General features: G+C 29.5%; 1 protein-coding gene across 2 annotated transcripts in view; it reads right to left on the bottom strand.

The window, feature by feature from the left end:
* The window catches only part of Cad89D (cadherin-89D), a 181,562-nt gene that overhangs the window by 76,921 nt on the left and 81,682 nt on the right, over window positions 1–22,959 (bottom strand). For both annotated transcript variants that reach the window (XM_067047571.1, XM_067047570.1), the window contains exons 2-3: window positions 15,550–15,631; window positions 9,262–9,392 (exon numbers count right to left, since the gene is read on the bottom strand). In XM_067047571.1, the coding sequence (XP_066903672.1) occupies window positions 9,262–9,392; window positions 15,550–15,607 (189 nt within the window). In that variant the 5' untranslated portion in view covers window positions 15,608–15,631. The remainder of the gene's footprint in view (window positions 1–9,261; window positions 9,393–15,549; window positions 15,632–22,959) is intronic.

The following is a 22,959-nucleotide window of genomic DNA, read 5'->3' on the forward strand; positions in this document are numbered from 1 at the left end:
ACATTTTCATTACAACTATTAAAATGTTTTCAAAGACAAGCCAGCATCGAGCAAGAGAATGAAATAGTGGCTCAAACTTCCTATACTAGCAACGTTATTTTAACTGAAGATTTATTTCGGTTTAAAAGCAACCTTTAGCAATGTATATATACTCAGTGTGTGGATTCATAAGACATTCTAGTTTCTTGGCTCAAGAAAATCTTTATTTGTATAAAGAATGAATTTTATGTAAAGGAAGAACAACAGAAGAAAGTTAAGTAGAAGGTATAGAAGGTAACTTGGAAAACTCTCGTGATTGTATAGTTTTATTTTCATATCACAGAATGTAATGAATGATGCGTCTTTATATACCACAAAGTATGAATAACACATATTTTAAATACGTATAATTCATATTTCCACTAGAAATCAAAACTCTCTTAACTTTATTCCTTAAATTAGAAGCGGGTCTAAAATATCACAACTATATATAAAAATTACGTTAGATTTAAAATTAATGTTAAAGGTAATAAATCACTTAGTTAGTTCACCTTTTACCAGATCTAACCCCGATTTATTTTTTTACCACAACATAAAACGGCTACGGAGGAACCCTGACAAAACTAATTTCTATCCGTTTGGATTTATGCTGGTAGTTCCATGGAGATTATACATCGCTATAATTCAAACAGCGAGTTTCTCCTCCGATACTTGGATGAAAATACCAGTTATCAAGCTATCGCCTTATAAAATTTGTAAATAATAATTTTTTTACTTATTACTTTTTTATCTTCTCAACTTTGTCTAGCCACGTTAAGCTCGGTCTTCCTATATTACATCTTCCACTAGGCCTGTCTTAGTGCAGGTGTTTAGATGTTTGGGGATAGATTCCCTGGGTACACATGCCATATGAAACAACAATCTGACCTTGCTTCATTTTAAAATTGAGACCGAAACCCTGTTTCATGTACATCATGTGTGATTCCTCGTTAGTAGGTACCATTTATTGGATCATAAGGTTTGCGCACAACCCGCCTCCCATGGTAGCAATAGCAACTTTCTGACGCCTTGTACATCACTCTGGTTCCAAAACCTTAGGTGACGCCAGATCTTCCAGCTTTATCATACTACTATTCTTAGTAAGGTTATTAAGAACATTTTCGATAATATATATTATAGTATACAGATTTTCAACATTATATAATTAAGAATTTATTTAAAAATATATTTAATGCCAGACAGTAGATCGATAAGAATTCTTTGCAAGCACATGTCGGACTAGGCAATAAAGAAATTTTTTATACTGTAAAATTGTTTTGCTAAATTTCGAAACCACAATATTGTTAATCACAAGAAGGTAGTCCTTAATTTATTCACATAAAATGAATAATTCGAAATTTCGCGTATTATGAAGTTTTCGAAATCGTTGGACAGAAAACTATTTCATAAAAGTGAAACTATCTTGTCGGTTTAGTTTGAAATTGTAAGCGTCGTCTTTTCCTGGATATTGTTCTTATTCCGAAACCGTGAATCGTCAAGCGGAAGAATGTTGGGCTAACGAGCAATTTGGACAAAGAGAGAGCAATACAGGATTGCTGAGGAAAAATGACGAGATCGCCGAAACAAAATCTAAAATGTTCCGGTAAGTGCAAGAATGGATGGAAATGTGATTTACTTTCTTGTGAGTTTGATGGTTGGAAAGGTTTAAAGCTCTATTCAACATCGCGACATTTTGTAAGAGATATCGGTTCCCTGGGATACAATAAATTCAGCGTTATATTCCATTATTTACTAAAAGAAAATTAACGTTAATAAATTGAATATACAAAAAATACGTAGATGTGCTTTATAAACTACTTTTATTTAAATTAAAATTAATTAGAAATACTTTTAATACTCTTTTTTTATTGTAGTTCTGTATATTTGATATTATTATTTTAATAAAATGTATACAACAGCTTTCTTCGAGCTTAGTTGAATAGAATTAACAAGCTTTAATGGTTGTGAATAAGCATATGTTAATCATTTTTGTCGTATATTTAAGTTAATTATTCCCAGGAAATAATTAAGTTTAGGACAGTATCTAAGGTCAACTTAAGGGAGAGAGGGGGGGGATGTACATTTTGTATCCGTTTTATTGAATCTTAGAAAACAATTCACACCAACACCCACAGTGTATTTTAACACCCTTATGGCTTTCCAATTTTCGATTTAATTATTTCTAAATCCTAACTTTATCATGGGGTCTCTCTTTTGATTGCGTTGTTAATTACCCACTCTTCTCCAGCGCACCTAACTGAATTATCTATTGTGGTGAGGTATTTTTCTTATATATATGATAAATCAGGTTTTAAGACGAATCAAAATCAAGTTTTTTTTATCAAACGCGTCTTGAATTCATAAATCGCCAAATAACACCTAAAGGTAGGTGAAACTTTTTTTTTTTACAGTACTAAGCGATTTGCCTATAAACAGTGCAAAAAATCGAACATATAAAGAATTTTCATAATTCCATTTTCCTATGAGAATCCGTCATCGTGACCGAGGCATTACTTAATAAGCCTACATCATCATGGCATTCTGAATTAACATCCTCTGTGATGTTGGTCCAACATTCTCTAAATTTTTGTTTGATAGCCAACGAAGGAGTTCCATTAAAATTATTCTGTGATATGAGTGGATATTAGAAGAGGCCTTCTAGGGATCTTAATTACTTTTACATTACCTTCACTTTTTTATATTTTATAATATATATTACGTCAATTAAAATAACATATATTTTTTCTGATTGGTTAAATTTGTTTGTATAATGAGAAATATAAGATTATTAATAGTGCAAGTATGGCATCGCTGTGAAGGTACCAATAAAACATGACATCCTAAAAAAAAATATTTTAAGATAAACTATTTTGTGTGAATTTAGATTTCGTTTCATTTTAACCTGTTGCCACTTCAACATAAAGTATTCATATTGAGAAAACGATTCAATTTATAGCACCAACTGGTGCATGCTTAACGGTTCTTGTAAGAAATTAATCTTGATTTCTTAAGCCTGGATTTATGAATCTACCTATGAAGAAATAGAATCCATTGCTTACAGGAATCGGAATAACATTTCAAAGGCACTAATAAATCTGAAAGAAACGAATCCTTGGAAACGGAACTAGTTTGTGCAGGTTAGGTACTTTGCATTTGTTTGATATGCAACCGTTATCATTTATAGTCCCGAGAAATTTTATAGAATGGCTATTACAAGAGACTGGATTTCGGAAAAAAAAACTGTATAAAATACCTAAACTGCGTAAATTGTTTGTAAAGCATCCAAATCATGCACAAATCTACTTGATTGGTTTTTGTTTGAATCTAATCTATATAAACACAATCAAAAATAAAACCGAAATGAAAAATAGCCACTAATCACGAAAATTTTTTTACAGTTCAGCAAACCACTGATTATTACTATTCCAAGAGTATTTGTAACTTGTGTTTACTTGTTGTTTATTTATTTATTTTTTTATATTAATATCACTCCACCTTTTAAACAACGCTATTCCTCACCATATATTTTCTATTCTAATACATTACTATATTAAAACGAATAGATATTTGTATACATTACTATTTGCATATAATATTAAATATTTGAGCCAATTATTCAATTTTCTCTATTAAAATCGAAATAATCTAATTTAGACTAAATAAGTGCAAAATATGTAATTTTATACAACATAAATCAAAACCGTACGATTAACCCAAAAGAGATAAATATGGTTTTACGCAAATGTACTGAATTTCAATACATTATAGATCGTGAACACGTTTAAAACACCTTAAAAATGGAATAAAATTTGCCGTAAAATAGAAATTTGGTTTATAAACTTATTTTTTATAATACTGTTATAATGGAGGTATTTAGATTATTCTTCACCTCCTACAGTACGCAGGGATCACTAGGCCAACCTAGAACTTGCGGCCGAAATAGAAATAATAATAAATGAGCTCATTTCATGAATTATTTAACTCAGCAGGAGTGTCCTACTTTTAGTAGGATTTTATCTAATACTTTTCTAGTATTTTACTTCCCTCAGAGGTGTTCCGTGAGCATTTATCTCATGGTAGGCGATCTGTACTATTTTTTTTTTTAAATAATTGAATGTGATGACAACAATTTTAAAAATTACTCAAATGCAATTTGAAACTGATTTTAAATTGTAGCTCCTCTATCAGTCTCTTGTCTCGGTCCAAGCTTTAAAAAAAAGAAGGTGTCCAGGTGAGAGTTGTCACGTTAGGAGTGTCCTAGTGAGAGAAATACTCAGCCTTACCGTTGCAGGGGACCAGAACAAAGCTGAATTGAGTATAGGTTGGGAGGTAAAAGAGGGAGTAACATAAACAAGCGGTAATAACAACACCAAAGGACTGACAGAAGCTAGACAAAAGAATACACAAACTAGATGAAATACTACAAAAATATAGATGTTTATTTCCCAATATGAGCAAAATGCACATGGTTACACCTCTCTCGGGTGAACTGGATATCAATTGTAAGTTTAGTGACGTTATAATTTAATTTATTCTTTCTATAATCATGGATAAATTTGAAAATGACAAAAAGGTTTCATAGTTAAAACTAGAAAATTAAGTTTTGTGCAGTAACCCCCAAAACGTTGCAATATCTAATGTACTCAGGACATATTTTTCATAATTTCATAATCTTTAACCCCGAAGAAATGGAAGATAATTTTCAATTCTTGGGAACCTATCACAAGTATAGTGAAATTAGAATAAAATAATTTGGGCAACGGACCTGATCTTCTGAACAATCGCTCAGTTCATTAAAGGATCTACTTGGAGAGACCTGTGTACGATAAGCTAAAAAGGGTAGATTTAAGCCTCATTTAATAAACATATCTCACAAACAGAATGCCTAAGTCCATAAAGTTACGATTCAAGATAATTAACGTGAGGAATTTTAATATTCGGACTCTTATCAAAACTTATTAAAGTACAGTTAGCCATTAACCAACGTACACAATCAATGTTCTACCAATTGAGCTAGAGGAACAGCCTTGTAGTTTCTATGTAAAGCTTATCCTTGTTCTAACGTCGGTTCTTACAAAAAACATTTTTTGAGTTGTTTGACTTTCATGTTGGAGATACGATATGTCAATACATATATATTTTTTTTAGCTGATACATCAAGTAAGACGATAATGGTAAAGAATCTCAATATTGGACCATTGTGTACAATGAATGCCTTTTATCAAAGCATCCATCACAACTGACGCGTTCGGACGTGAGCAGATTGACAGAGCCAACACAATGCCATTATGATCTCAAGTACCCTTCATGTTAGGTGTCATTCCATCTTCAGGATCTCATCTGGATAGTTCTCGGGGAAAGCGTTTGGTTGTAGTTAAAACAATTTGATTCCAGTTTTAATAAAATGCATTTTAATAAATTAAATCGTATTATCCAGTCAATCAATTATTTATTTTATTGCCTCTTTGTTACCCGTTCGTTGTGATTAACATTAAAACATTTCACAAATATTCCAGAGAATTACCAGTGTCAGATATGTATCATCCATACTAGTCATTAATTTGTGATTAACATACTCCTTACAGAAGGATGTGGTTTGACCGAAATTACTTAGTAATTTTGTTTTTCGTTGAATTCATATTTCTTATCCAAAATTTAAATGAGAATAATTTTGATATTAGGTAGCAATGTAATTAGAAAAGTATCTCTTATAATGTAGCAGATTGATTTAAATAATTATCATTAATTAGCTAAGAAGTATAAACATAAATGCTATCTGCGCCATCAAAATATCATTAATCAAAGGAGAAGTCATCAGAGCCATGAGAAGGAACACGAGTTGATAAATGGGTCCATCAAACGACGTCACCTCAATTCACAAACACTACCGAGTGAAAAAAAAAAGCCAAGTAAGATTTGCTGGTAGAGTCATGCTAATTTACCACCTACCAACGTGCAGACTGATATTCTGGGACATTAACGGAATCGTTAGCTGAGGTCGTAACGACCTTCTGGAGTCTTATGGAAGATGTTCTAGTGTTCCAGCACTAGAGAACTTAGTCCAGAACTTCCCTAAGCAAAACAACCTGGAACCGGGTCATTAATTTGGCGGATAACGCTCCGAGAGCGTGAAGCGCTGAACTTACTTTCGACTGGATCGTCGGTATCCTTAATCGTCATGACTTCCCTTCTGCCTGTGAAAGAAATCTATTTAATTTTACTATCTCATATAAGAAGAGGCGCGAAGAGAAAGCGTAAAAGAACAACTAAGTATCTCAAATGTAACATGTTTATGCTTGAATGTAGCCAGGATCATTTGGAAGAGGTGATCTGTTATTAATATTAAATTCTAATAACTAAAAAGGAAATGAAAACAAAAGTTCTAACAAATTTATGAGTATAAAGAATAGTAAAACCTTGCTGAATTATTATGAAGGTAATATTTGAACATGCAGAGTTGAGCTTTGGGGCTCCATAAAACCATCTAATTCCTCTCGATTCCAATCATTATAGTACAAAATCATTTTTCGTTGCTCTTTTCAATATCACAAATTAAACTATCCATAAAGACTTATGGGTACACGTAATGTTCCATTAATTATAATAAACTCTCTAACCACTCAAGCCCACTAGTTTCAAACATTGGTTCCTCTTCAATTCCTGATAATCCCCCAAAGCATCGGAAAAGAAAATGGCTTCAAGACCTTCTAATCTAAAAATATTATTACATTTCTGCCAGTGGAAGATTCTTCACAAGTCTGCGCTACCGTACCATCACCTTATATTTAATAGTAGTATTTTTAGTTATTTACAATACAATACGTTTCGTTATAATAAAGTCGACAGTAAAACAAAAAAAGTCTGAGATTCAAAAATATTTTGTCCTTTTGGATATCAAACCGAAGAAAATCTATTACCAATAATGAACTTTTGTTATCAACAAAGAAAAAAAATTAGCTGCTGTTCAAAATTTGAGATTTTACGTCTCGAGTACGACGTTCATGGATTGCCATTAGAAATGCTTGGACTATTTTTTAAGAATTAGGCGCGAAAATCAAAGGCTACAACACGATGATCTTCACAACTCAATATTATTACGCACCATTGGTATAGCGAGAACGAAAGACCGGAATTTTTTTACACTCGTTTACTTTTTATCAATCTCTAAATAGAAAATTATTTGAACCACAGATACTCCGTATGTTCGGGGGATTTAAGAGCAAAATCTCTGATCGATAGTGAGGCATTTAGAAAGTATTTTCAATATTTAATTTCATTCGAACAACTTGGTTTTATTCAGTTCAAATTAGCGAGAGTCTACTATAATTAAAAAGTGGCTTAATGGACTATTTTCATAGCAATTTACATACTGGACATGCCAGTTTGGAACGAAAAGATCACTCCGAGATGCTACTCGAAATTTGGCTAGTGTGGACGATTAGATGATTCATACACCATAATTGGTTGTCTTCCAGACTTTGGAGCTATTATTTTAAGATTTAGCCCCAAAGTCTCAGGTCACCCAACGATGATCCTTAACTAACCGAGATTACCAATTCGTTTTGAAATGGCGCCTATTTAGAGGTTTCATAGACTCATTTATTTTTAATAATGGATGAAAAATATTAATTGTTTAGAATTATTACACCAAAGTTAAAAAAAGAGTGTAAATAATATTTTAAAAAACTAATAAAATCTAAATGATTTGCCAATTTTAAGCCATGAATTCAGGAATAATAACACATCGGATTGTTTATATCAACAAAATTAAAAGCTATTTGTAACAATAGCCTTTAATTCCCTCTCAACTATTTATAAATTATCTTAAATTTTTTTTATTAAGCTGAGGGTAGTTAGTTTAGAAGGTTTTGGGTTCGAATCCCACCTGGGTCGGTGAATGAATCTTGATGTTCCCACTCTGAGCCCGTATAGTTCTTCATTTGAGGATTTGGGCCATGGAAAAAAATAAATAAAATTCAAGGCACTGCATTATCTCTGAAATTTTAAAATACCAATCATAAAATATTTACTCATTAGAACGTTGACCCCGAAAATACAGATATTTTAGTGAAGTGCTTGTTCCTTTAAATATTATATACAAATATAATTTTGCTATAATAGTGTAATTAGAGGGAAAAGAAAAGTAGAGCAAAATATAAACATAGATGGACAAAAATATCCCAGTTGACAATGACATTTGGAAAGAAAACAAAAGAGAAGATTCCCAATGGATGTATAGGAATGGAAAATTGATACGAGAATAAGTTGAAGTAGTTGAAGAAAACTTTAAGCGAAAAGAATGAAAATATGTGAAGAAGATTCTATAATGGTTCATCTCTTCATGTTATAGGATTTTATTTGTTTTTTATTGACCTGAAATGTGAGTTACATAGAATTCTTAATTAAAGCATTAATAGCAACCTGAGTCTTAATACATGTATGTAAAATGAGCATCTGCCTCATCTTTACAATTCCATCAATATGACGGGGTGTGGTTTACATAAGTGAAAGTATTTAGAAAGGAAAATGTAAAACAAAACTTTACAAATTTATGATACGGATACCCACGGCTTCTGTTAGACATTTCTTAGGAATGGATATATTAAAAATAAAAAATAACGACACACCACTTAATGGCATCATTAACGACAGTAGCTAGAAGCAATTGCAAATATCACTCACATTGCTTTACCCCGTTAGCTCTAAATTTGGATTGATCATCTACCAGACCTTAGCCAAAAAAGCATAAACCGAAATACTTCAAACTTTTACAATATTAACTAGACCTGAGGGTGATATTGTTCAACCATAGCATCTTTTGTTATTGGATTCATTAAACAAAACATGAATTATTTAAATAGTGTTTAATTAAATAGTATGATTTTTATTAAAAAAATATATTCATTATCACAAGCATTTATTTGAATAAAATTTCAGATACACCACGCAAGTAAAGATCTTTTACATTCTGGATCTCAAATTTTTCAACAACATTAAAATTGGAATAATGTAAATTGTATAAATTTATACCTTATTATATATAATAAACAGAAAAAATTCTCACAGTAGAATTTATCATAAATGAAAAAAGGATAATATCTCCCTAAATAATATAATTCCATCTTAGCTTAAAGTAGGAAAAAGAAATCAAACAGATTTTCAAGAACGATCAGTTTATCTGGTAAAAGTATAATTGAATACAACTAACAATGTACGCACGGAATATACAATAGATGTACTTACCAGATCAACAGGCTGAATGGAGAGATTTCTCCTCGGGTGTACCTCAACAAGCAAGATCTCCGAACCAATTTCCAACGACTCAGGAACCCTCACAAACCTTAAATATTCGCCGATTGGGTAGAACTGACAACCTGGAAAAGAAGATATATTTTAATAAATTATATAAATAAATAAGCAATATTTTTCAATAAAATAATATATGTTATTTTGTAGAGGTATGTGAGTAAAGGTGTGTGTATATATAAAGATACATAAGCATAGGTTGTGGAATGAAAATCAGTTTATAAAAAATCTATCAAGGAATACAATAAACCATATTTATCAATCTGATTTTAATGGAAGTATTATTATTATTTACTCTTATCACTCGAAGCCACAAGTTGTGTAATGCGTTTAGGGGTGCACATAACCTGGTCGTTGTAAGGGCGAGCTTAGAGCGAATTACTCAATCGATTTTTTAGATTCGATGTCTCAAATCACTCAGTAATATCCCATGACTGTTTTAAAACAATTTAAGCTAAAAATACGGGAAAAATATTTTATTATATTTCATTACCTGAGGTCGTACTGAAGAGGCTGAGAATAGTCACACGAGGCTCAACCACTCCTATCTTAATTCAAAAAACACTTCCGAACTGCCAGTATTGCAACAACAATCAGACAATAAGCCAGACTATATATTTTCCAACAATGCTCATATTTCACACCACACCAATAAATCAATAACTTAGAACTAAATCCAGATATTTCAAAAACCCTCCGTGACGATGATAAAACAATAGAATTAGTGTTTCAGTTTTTAAAATCACAACATTTACTGACAAAAATATAACATTGAACGGAAGAAAAATAATAATAATAAAATAAAATAATAAATAATCAAATTAAAAAATAAATAAAATTAAGCAAACTTAAATAAAATATAAATGGCGTTGATGACCAATGATGTTTGGCGCCACTAAAGAAAAACAAACAACAATATTTCCTTGTAAACGACCGTTTTTACTTCAAACAACCGAAGCGTACAGTGGTACGCAGTGTATAAGTACAGAATTCTATACCAAGTTTAATTATTTATAGAGAACTTCAGTAACGAACCCCTTACATTTTAAGAAGATACGCAATATCACTCCGTCTCTTAAAACAAACAAGTGAATAGGGCAGGAATATTTACGTAGTCGGTTTTTTTTTTTTTTAAATTACATAATTCTTTATTATAATTATGAGTTTGTGTTAGTGAGTTTTTATTGAAATACTGTCTGTAGTGGAATTAATTTGAGCTATTCCATGACAGCACTGAGGGACATACTCCCTGGCTGCTTGTGAGCGATACTCAAAAGATTTACTCATGTTACCTTATTAACCATTTGTGGTATAAATTCGCTTTTTGTAAAAATATTTTCGAAAATTACAAAACTTATTTTATAAAGCATATTTTTTAAAATTTTTTATTGAATTTAATATGCCTTAATTGAACCGTTGAGAGAAAAAGTAGTATAAGTCATTCTGTCCTCATCAAAATTAATTTAAATTTTAGTAATATAAATAATTTTAATAAAAAATAATAACTAGTTTAGTTGATATATTTGTGACAAATAGTTTTCAACAAAAAGAACTGCTATCCCTCACTAAACATTCTATAGAACGTTTGCTAAAGTTTTGCTCATTGAAAGTGAAAGACAATGTCACATTTCCCTCACATCATATTAGGCATTGTTTCTTCGAGAGCATGGATATATTCTTGTAATTGCTCACTCAGATAGTCATCTGTAATCTCTGGATAAAGCAAAAATAGGTAAATAAAATGTCAAAATATACTGAATAGGTAAAAAAAAATTAGCATGTTATCCTTACCCTCTATCCTAAAGGTATAAAAATCATTATTGCTGTGAAAAAAAAAATTGTGAAAAACGTTTTAAGATCATCCGTATAAAAAAAATGCTTCTCTTACAGATATGTTCAAGGATTTAGTGAAGCCAGAAAATTTCGCTGTTATAAATAAGAAATATTAAGTTCATAATATTTAATTTGGTACTTATATATCTTAGTAAAATGTTTAATGAAGCTATCTGACATTTCTTTTACTATGTTTGTGTTTTATGTACAAATATTTTTTACTGATTAGAAGAAACAATATCTGATCTTCTGTGACCCGGAACTATATAATGATAAGGTTTTACAAGTAATAATATTCGGACAAACCATCTTCATGTTTGTGCATGTCCTAGCGCATAGACCGAAGGATAAATTACAATAAATCACAGGGAACCATCTGCAATTTAAATATCTGAAACGGAATCCGAACTACCAATTTACTAAACCATCATTAGTTGAGATTGTAAACATAAGAGAAAGCTCGTCGTTGACGCTAATAGGGAACTAACTTGGGTGATGAATGGTTGTAAAACAAATACCGCTAATTCATTCATTGTGAATTTAAATGAGATTTGGTTAAAGGTAATTAATATGGAGAGGCATGCAAGGCTACCGTTGTGACTATATGAAAATCAATTGAAGGTAGATTCTCTTAACCAGCAACTTTACATGTCATGTTATAAAACTGTACCTAATTTAACACTGTAGTTCAATCAAATATAACCTAAAAAATTGTTCTAGAAAAAATTCAATGTGTCATAAATAATACGAAAACTATATTTATGATCCAGATAAATTTTAGAATAGCCAATTTATGTAAGTGAATTTAAAGAGAAGAGTGTTAGTCTATGGAGCGAAATACATTTAAAATAGTAGAAGCAGTTAAAGTTAAAGTCTCAATTTCCACTGCAATAAAAAAAAAAAATATCTTTAGGTTAGAAAAAAAACATTTCTTAAGGCTGTGCCAAGTTATGCTTTATTTCTTCTTAAGACTGATCTAATAATGACAAAATGGATTATTTCTAAAATCTCTATCTCCACTGTGGTAAAAAAAAAATATATTGGATTTAATTGCTTTAAAGATTTCTGAATCATAGGTGGTTTTTTTTTTTTAATATTTGAAACAATTTTCTTAATAGTTGGCTTAATTATTGATTACTAATCATTTGATTAAAGACTGAATTGATTATTGAAGCTGCTCTAAACATTAGGGGAAACATTATTTCTAAAACATTTGTACCTCGTATAAAAAAAAAAAATCTTAGTAATAATTAACATTTTTCCTCAATGAAAAATTTAATTACATAACTAAAATTTTTTAATATAGATTAAAGAGGTGAACGGTGATATTCATCCGATTAATAAATAAACAGCTTCATCTATTAATCGGATGAATATCACCGTTCACCTCTTTAATCTATATTAAAAAATTTTAGTTATGTAATTAAATTTTTCATTGAGGAAAAATGTTAATTATTACTAAGATTTTTTTTTTTTATACGAGGTACAAATGTTTTAGAAATAATGTTTCCCCTAATGTTTAGAGCAGCTTCAATAATCAATTCAGTCTTTAATCAAATGATTAGTAATCAATAATTAAGCCAACTATTAAGAAAATTGTTTCAAATATTAAAAAAAAAAAACCACCTATGATTCAGAAATCTTTAAAGCAATTAAATCCAATATATTTTTTTTTACCACAGTGGAGATAGAGATTTTAGAAATAATCCATTTTGTCATTATTAGATCAGTCTTAAGAAGAAATAAAGCATAACTTGGCACAGCCTTAAGAAATGTTTTTTTTCTAACCTAAAGATATTTTTTTTTTTATTGCAGTGGAAATTGAGACTTTAAAAATAACATAACATGGAATTTTTAGATACACCCAATTAGGATTCTAACGTTGGTATTTTTTTCATAGCACTATATTGAAATCGATACTTTATAGTTGGCCTAGAAATCTATTCTCATTCCTGTTTTCCGTCAACGCGTCAAATCTGTGCCATGATGTATCTAGGACGATGTCGCTGGGTTCCCCCCCCCCCAATAGTAAACACAACCCATCAACAGTCATATAATCAAAATCGTAGGAATTTTAATAAATAAAAAAAAAAATAATAATAAAAAACGTTTATTTTTCGAAAATATTAAATTGATTTTTGTTTATTTTTCAGTTTATGTTTTATTTTTGGAGTTCTATCAATGGGTAGATTCTCCACATGTTTGTATCATGCCAATATGTCACCTACAGCAAATTTACTTGTTGCACATATTTTTATACAGTTGTAAATAACAATAAATAAATTATTAAAATAAAACTGTTTTATTTATGAGATGTTTTGAATATCGGAAGTAAAGTAACTCAATTTTATTTAAAATGAACACAATCAATCCACAGATAACTCCATATTTAAATTCAGAACTCCTAATTTTAGTTTCTACGTATCAGTGCCTTAATCTGACAAAATATTTTAGCAAACTTGAATTATCCTTTGAAAATCAATCGCATTTAGGGAATAAGGGACTTAGTTTTATCTTGAGATAACTGTTAATAGAATTGTAACTTTTTAGCTCCTTTTTCTCAAAATTGTGGTACAATTAATATTTATAGTGCTTCAAAGCAGAATCGAGTAATTAAATAATTGTAATAATTATTATATGGGCATAAAATCCGATAGGTGGATCGGAATATGAAAAAAATACTAGGAAAATTCTACAACTAACAATTATTTCATAAAAACTCGGTGACAAAAAATAACTTTGAAAAAATAACTCTTACGATATAGTGTATATAACAAAAATATATAGTAACAGCTTTATTTTGTTTTTAGTATTCCGAAAAGTCAGAGTAGATAAGGAAGTTGCTCACACTAAGCAATAAATACTCTCGCCAGGTCTCTCTACGACAAATGGAGAGCGTTAAGTGTTACTTAGCAAACTGGTGTTACAATTCTCGCCAAGTTTTAAATGGAAAACTTACTGTAAGAGTAGAAACTAGTTCCATTAGTTATCAAATTGATAAGGCTATAGGCTTTCTCTCTATCCAAATTTGGCTAGTCTGAAAAGTGATCATTGTGAAAAGCAAAGGCAGTGTAACATACCAGAGTTGTAGGTGGAATTGGAATACTAAAGTTTAAAAATTATGTTCGAAGCTGCACTTATAAATCTTTTATTTGATAAGAGCAAAAATAGCCAACACGCGTACGTGCTCTAGTCATGACAGCTTTATTTATATGAAAGCTATAAGATAAAAAGATAAACAACAAAAGATTATAAATTATATATTTATAATATATTATATCATTACGTAATTACGTATCTTATGAATTATAAAAGTAATTACGTATCTTATGAATTCTGGATGGTCAGAAAAAAAATTTATACAAATATCATATTATGGAAGCCTTACCCAATTTGTTATGGCAAAGCATTGGAGAATTACTATCATGTACTATACTGTCATGTCGTCCCTCTTAACAAGTTGTTTACCTCTATGTATGCACAAAACTAAAGAATAGTAGCCAAGGATTAATTATACAACATCCTAGCAGACCTTACACAATTAGATCTTAAACTGTTATTTGCTTATATGGCCCAAAACCTCAAACTTAGATCTCGATGCCTGTTTTTTGAATATAATGTACAGTTATTGTCTGTTAAATATGCAGTAATGTTTTTGTAAGAAACAAAATAACATAAAAACCTTAATTTTATTGAGTATTTTTAATTTATACAGACTTTTATTATTCTTGTTGAGAATCAATAATTATATATTTAAATCATTTATCGTACTGGCTAACTCTCTTTGCGTAGAGTTACTCCAAAAAAAAAATTTAATATTATGTCATTTTGTCAATAAAATCGGAGGAAAAACAAAGAGACTTTCATGTTGTTGTTTAGAGAGCTAATAAATAATAAATAAATATGGTACAGGATTAATTAATTTTTTCTTATTTCCTCCCTCCACCCCCGAAAAATCATATAATTTATCACTCTGTCTGAAGACAATGCAATGATTTTTTATTTAATTCTTTACTTTTGCTAAAAAAAATCCTCAATTATATTTTGCCTGAAAACAATAGACATTCATAATGTATGGAATGTGATCGGAAACCCCAAAACCACTAGATTTTTTTAATGCGGTTTTTAAGCAGTAATAAAACAACTAAATAACTTTCTGTTTTCTAAACAGTGATAAAGGAAATCCTTCATTTTTCAAAAATTAAAATAATAATAAAATCTTGATTAGCACTACGGTACTATTAATATAAGAACTCCTATATGAGCCTTCCTTAATGCAAAGTATAGAGATACCAAACAACTTTTGGATAGTTCGGACATTCAAACTGTGATGAATTAAAAAAATTGTTTATATTAATTAATTAATAAATATTTTAAAAATGATTTGCTTACCTTGCACCCGAAGAACTTGAAACAAAAGAGAGAAGGAGAGAAGAAGCAGATTCATCATCAATCACCTACGGAGCATTTCTCACTGCAACAGAAGAAAAGCCACCGTTAAAGTCATCTGCAACATGCAACTACCAAATCTGGCAATTGACACTCTGACACAGATTCCAACTCAGAGAAGTACTATAGCCACTGTGTCACTTAGTCTTAGCATGGTCATTAGCTATGATTGCGCGTTTTTATTATTGTTCCTAAAACATTAGGAATAGCTGTCCGAAAAGGAGAAGGAATGCGGGGGGAAATCCATCTGCTGGCCTGTCCACTATTCCATAAATGATATTTCATAAAGACATTCCATAAGGGAATTGATGTTTCATATGTGTCCGCTATTTTTATTGCTATAGCGTTCCTTAATGACATATCAATCTATAAGGGTGGTATCGGATGAACAAAATCACTACTATGATTGTAAGAAAATCGAAAAATAATGGCTAAGGTATCAGAAGATATCTTTATACACTTTTGTCAACTCACGCCTCAAAATATCCTACCATTTAATAAAGAAATGGTTTCAAAATTAACCTAGTTCTACTACAGTTGGGCCTTGGTATGTTTGGTTCAAAACATAAGGAGTTTTCATATACTACACAAAATCGTTATTTTGTATAGTTCGTAATATTATATACAGAGGTTTGATGGCTAAAATTACATGCTTGGTTGGTTGATTGTTTTTTATATAATGGTACAAAACATCGTGGTCATAACATAAATTTATATGTTAGTACAATCATCCCCAAATAAAATAAATAAATAGAATAAAAAATACAGAAACAAATAAAAAAATAAAATAAAGTGCATAACATAGCTTGTTCAATGGGATTTGAAAACATTTATTAAATCGAGGAATTCATTATTTTAATGTTCGTTTCGTTGAGGATCCATTTGTTGGTGTTAAATTATTGTGATTCTTTTAATTATTCACCATTAAACCATTTAATAAAATAAATCAGGTTAAGAGTTGTCTTAAAATGTATATAAACATTTTGAGACTCCCAATTTTCCACATGCATATTGATAATTTAAAAATAATTATGACTTTCAATGAACAGGCCTACAGAATCTGATTTCATAATTTCAAAAGTTGGTCCTATAACTTGAATTGTACAATTGTTTGATTGATTATTGGTATTGATTCACATACTTCTAGGCAAGAATGCACAATTTTTTAACAATTTAGGGACCATCGTTGCTCAGATTATTAAGACATTAACTAAGCAAGTTATTGTCTGCAACGGCACCGAAATGTGATTCTGCCCTGGGAGGATTTACTTTTATTTCGTAACGGTCCCCAGCAATTAAAACTCAATCCTCAAACTCTGGTTAGAACAGGTTTATTACCTCAGGGCTAAACCTCTACCCCCTCCCACCCGTGTGTCAGAAATACAGAGCAGAGTAAAAAAATTATATAGATACAATACTAACCCAGCTATGAAACATAACATTTCAAATGTTAAGAGAATAAAACATGAATTTATTTTGTAGTCTATACCCAAAAACAAAAATCAGCTTTGATAATATAATGGATGGTTGAAATCCGGAATTAGTACCATAATAAAAAAAATAAACAACTTCAACGGAATTGACCACTAACATATCCTTTTGGTATTCCGTTTGATTGGAACAAGATGGTTTAAGTATGGAGGAAAAAAATAATAGTAAATGCAAATGTAGAAAATTTACTCCTTTTTAATTTACTATAGGTTTATATTTTATAAATGCATTGATTTTATGTTATGGCAGAAAAATGAAAAATAAAATTAATTTTTTGATCTTTTTTTTTTGCATTTTCATTCGTCTTCAGCATCCAGAAAAATATTGATGAATAAAATATAACAACTTCTTTTTTATAATATTGTATGCAAAAAACTACAGAGCACTGATTATAGCTGACATAAGTATTTAGTTTTAAGAAAAAAAAAATGAACAGTGAATAAAATATTTGTGGTAATCTTCCTAAGCATGACGGAAACATATACTATTTTATATATATATATTTTTTAAATCTTTTGAACTAAGAATAAATAAAATTAAAACATTTCACTGGTTAGAATTGGCTAAAATTTGTCTAACCACATAAATCGATAAAAAATATATATATTCTTAACAGCCTATAAAGTAAGACATCAGGTAAAGAATACGATGTTGCGGGTTATGATCCAGACATCAGAACATCTTGCAACATTGCAACTGCAAAGGGCAGTTTATGACCCGGAGAATGGATTTATTATGCAATAATACAAACAACATCATACTTAAGTTTCTTATATAACTGCACATAATCTATCCGTTACATGATTGATACATTAACTTTTGGATATAGAAGCTACTGATGGTATATCATGACAATGCGATGAAAAAATGTTAATTACAAAAGAAAAAAATTAATAAACATATATATATATATATATAAATTTTGGGACAGGCTAAGATTGTTTTTATGTCTAAAATGTTTGATACAGGGTACGATCTAGTTTAATTAACCAATAATAAATTCCAGGTGCGATAATCACCAAACCAATAATATAATTAGACCAATAAGCAGATTAATTAGTTTATAGGGTGTAAGAATTACTTATTAATCGATAAATTAATCAATCGAATCAATATATCGCTGGTGTTCTATAATAAAGGCATAAAACTAACGTTTACTGGATGATTAACCGAATTTGAAAAATTCATTATAAAACCTGCGTAAATATTTTTTAGTGCCAAAATCACTATAACACTTGAAGGAATACTATTCATTTTAGTAAAATATGATCTTCAAATAAATATTATTAGTAATACAATTTATTTATCATATTATTTTAATATCATTTAAAGCTCAGCCTCTGTTTTTCCTTAAAGACCTATAATCATAAATAAGATCCTGAAAAAAAAAAAAAAATGTAGTGGGTATTAAATGTGATTTTAGAGCAAGGGTATTAAAATCTTAGTGTTATAGTTTTATGAACAATTTGTAGTGGGCAAGTGCTGCAACCGATCAGACAGTTTGAAGAGTTAAGGGGTAATAGTGGTTTATAGTACAAGAATATTTTTATGACATTTCATAAGAAAAAAAATAACTATGTACGAAATACAGCTTAAACATTTTTTTTCCAAATAACAAGAATTCAATATCTTCAGAATTTAATTTGGCAAATAACAAGAAAACTGATGCACTCCACTACCTACAATTTGATGTTAATAGACATCCGTATGTAAAATAAATTCACAAAATGTAGATTTCATGTTATTTGCAAAAAAAAAATATATATATAGAGCTTTTATATTAATATTTTTATATTTATATTTATAATATTTATATTAATATTAGGGTTAGTATTAATTTGAATTTGTGTTTCTACAGGCGACTCCCTTTGGCCTCACCTCTTCTTAAGTATGCTCTTTTATTCCAAGTCGGTAAATAACTTTCGGCAAAAAAGGCGCAAGTAACATAAGAATCTCTATCTATTTTTTTTTTTTTGCCATAAATAGAAAAATAACAATTCCCGATTAATATGTTCAATAATCCCAATAAAAAATATTAATGTAAAATATAATAAGTCTACTTACTTCTTGTAAGCCCCCAGCTATCATGTCACCAACCTATAACCGCCTAATCATGTCTTTTGCTCATCTTATAATGCCATACGGAAAACGAAGATATCATGTAAATTTGTATATATATATATATAATGTATTGTATTATATATTTGTATTCTGTAACCGTATATAAAAAGAGGTTTGAAAATAAAAAAAATAATAAGTCTACCTATAGCGCATTCCCTTTACTTTACCAAAGTAGGCATGAAAGGAGAACAGAAGACCGTGGGCGGTAACGTTCCGCTTATTTACTTTCTTCCACTTATTAATTCCATTTATTTAATTTGTATTGTTTATATATTATGTATACATATGATGTTTAAAATAATAAAAATGATAGAAGTAAAAGAAAAGAAAATAAGTCTACTATACAAAAAATATATGTGTATCTATGAAAATATTAGTTTTCCTTCGGAAAATTTGCCGATTTCAAGAACTTTTGAGTAGTTTATAGAACAATGAGAAAGAGTTTCTACGCCTTTTTGTCAACATAATCGATGTTCACGCACTAAACAAAAGACACGTCCTGGAACACAACGACTCCCGAACAGAACACGACTGAGGCTATGATGCGGACTAATTGAGTAGCGTCCAATCTTAAGCCGGGTCCCATTGAAGGGGAAAGGTTCTCTAAGAAAGTAGTCCTCGTACGATGGATATATCTAGTTCTCATTGGACACGCTTCCAAAGGGGTTTGGCCGGCACGCTCCAGTCTTGAAGCCTTATGTCTAACGTGGTAGTCATGGAAAACAATGAAATGACTACAAATACGGTGCCATGGCAGACTATTTCGATATGGGGTCCATCAAATGTAGTGACGTCCAAACGTACCAGTGGTATTGGCCATTTATCAATACTTTTACCGAAATTTTACCGCACAGAACTTTAAAACAACAACGCATATCAGTAATAAAGCTGAAAATTTTGAAATAGTAGCAACTTTACCAACGAAACTATTCATCTTGTACAAAATTATAATAAAATTGACGAACTGAAATTCATTTAGCAAAAAAAAGTAGTTAATAACAAAATGTTATAAAAAAAAATTATCGAACCACCATTTAGCAATAGATTTGGGAATCGTAAAATTTATAGTGCCATGTTTGTTAAATCGTCTACCATAATCATAAATAAATATACCCTTCAGAATGAAAACTAAAGACAATTCTTTGACTGGATTCTTTCTTACTTTTTTGAACCTTGAAATTATCTGCCATAGCCGTATTCGAATATGGACCCAAAAGCTAGGAACACAATGCCTTACTCATTGAGCTATCTTACTCTTTATAACAGCAGCATGGACAATTGTCTAAACTCACACAAATTCCATAAACGCAATCCATTAATCTATTCTATCCAGCAACTAAAGATATCAAAGTATGCTGAGATCAGAAAAGATGTGCATGATTCAAGGTTACTACGATATAGATATTGATCGAATATCCTTTAAGTTTTAATTTACCATCGAGTCATATTTGTCGTCGATGTAGTCACACAAAGCTCGTTTATAGTAACAAATTTTTATGTTTAAATTTATTTATGATAAACATACAAGAATAATAATAGTTAGTTTATTTCGATTACTATTATAAGTTATAAAATCATTAATTTTAGATTATATTCTCTAACTATATCATTTAGTTCGAAGTAAGTGATAATACAAAAATATGCAATACTTCTCAATTAGTATTTCTTATGAATTTCTCAGAAATTGGTTTATCTTGTGACTTCAAAGTAATAAATTTTAAAAAATATATTTTTTATTTATCTATTTTATTATTAACGTTGGTTTAATATTATTTTCTGCATTAGGTGTTTCAGATTTTCGTTTATACTTTATAAATGTAAATATGCACATAAGCAGAAATTGTACCTTTTTATTTAATATTTTTTAGTTTAATCGTATTTGATTTATTATAATTTTTTTTTTTTTTATTTATTTAGAAGTTAATCACCTTATGTTTTAAGATATAACTTATGGTTTTAATTTATTATATATATTCTGTTAATCAATGTTGTTCATTTTTATCTTCTCAAATTCATTATTTTCATTATGTTTTATGACGTTTTATAATGCATTTTTATTTTATATTTTACTCTAAGGCTCTAAACCTAGTTTTGACGCCAGTACTAGTATTCTAAAGGAATCAATTATTTATGATAAAGATACATGAAGAATAATTATTATTTTATTTCGATTACTATAATAAGTCACGAAATAATTAGTTTTAGATTATTTCGAAGTAACAGATAATACGAAAATATGCAATCACTAAGCAGCATTGCAAATAAATTTCTCAGAAACTAGTTTATCTTGTGACTTCAAAAGCAATAAATAATTCTTCGACAGAGATTGTTTTATCATAAGTATCTCTAATTGCCACTCCTGAAATGAAAGGTATTGAACATCGGAGAAATCTCCGCCTTTTCCAGTTGGTACACAATAGTCGGTCTTTATTTAAGGTCCAATAGAAGGAGTGAAAGGAAAATTCCGTAAGGTACCTCCAACGTCTTAAGATATGTCTTCTGCGCCAAGAGGTTTTCTCAGGAGGGACAAATTGTGAAAAGAAGAATTATGGGATTCTGGGCATACCTTGCTGATCAATTTAGAAGCAAACTGGTTTTTAAAGTTATACCGACCCGGCGAAACGAAAATTCATTTGAATCTGATAGAAATATTTTTAAAAAAATTAGGAAAATATAATAAAAAATTCATTCATCATAAAAATATGGATTCTGTATAAATATGTTCTTAATGATACCGTAATAAAATTTATATAATCAAATATGTTTTACAATACCATATCAATCGGAAGAGGTTATAAACTCTTTTTATAAAACATTCATTTTAAGTGAATAGTGACAAAAAATATTATAACAAAATATTTTATTATAGCGTTGCGCTAATAATAATAATAATAATAAAACCAGGTGCATTCTAATTTTTTTAATTATTTCTTGTTTATTTTATTAACAATTTTAATACTATATTATCACGAAATATTTTTTAACAGGTAAATCACAGCTTCATTATTTAATTAGCGGTAATGGGTATATATGTATCATACTTTTTTATTTAAAAAATACAAAAAAACCTTACTCTTGTACCTTACTCAATTTGTAAGTTGACTAGGTAATGGAAAATTAGTCCGAAACGTTGATTCAGAAAAGAGAGATAAGGAGTATAGTGTGTTTACTTCTTTGAAACTGAATAGTTAAATCAAAGATTAATTATTCAACTGTTTTCTTAAGAAATTCTCTTATCTCCTGATAATCTAATAACAATTCCACAAAATTCTTCTTTGCATGTCAGTAAAAAATTATTTAAATTAAGTTACCTAAAAAATAACAATAATAAATAACTCAAATACATAACATAAGTGTCAAAATTATTAAATTAATTTTAGAGTCAAATGAGGTATCCATAATTTCCACGGTTTAATATTATACAGCATGGTTTATTAAGTAGACTCTGTTAGTTTCTACAAAATCATAAGCCACAAGTTTTTACTTAGGTATTTTTATGACTTAATTAAACCTCTTACTACTAATATCTTTATTTCATACAGTTTTTCATCAACGTTTTGTGGCTCTTCCACCATTCTTTAAGATATTGAAACTAAAATATTTTTAAGTAGTGTTCATATTAAAATATTTCAATCAAGGAGGAAATAGAGAAATATATATATATATATATCAAAATTAAAATGTTACTACTGGTAAGATAAAAAAAAATTATCATGTATTATATTTATTATTACACGTATT

Source organism: Halyomorpha halys, unplaced genomic scaffold (assembly GCF_000696795.3).
Source record: "Halyomorpha halys isolate HHAL.00 unplaced genomic scaffold, Hhal_1.1 Scaffold373.1, whole genome shotgun sequence".
Classification (NCBI taxonomy): domain Eukaryota; kingdom Metazoa; phylum Arthropoda; class Insecta; order Hemiptera; family Pentatomidae; genus Halyomorpha; species Halyomorpha halys.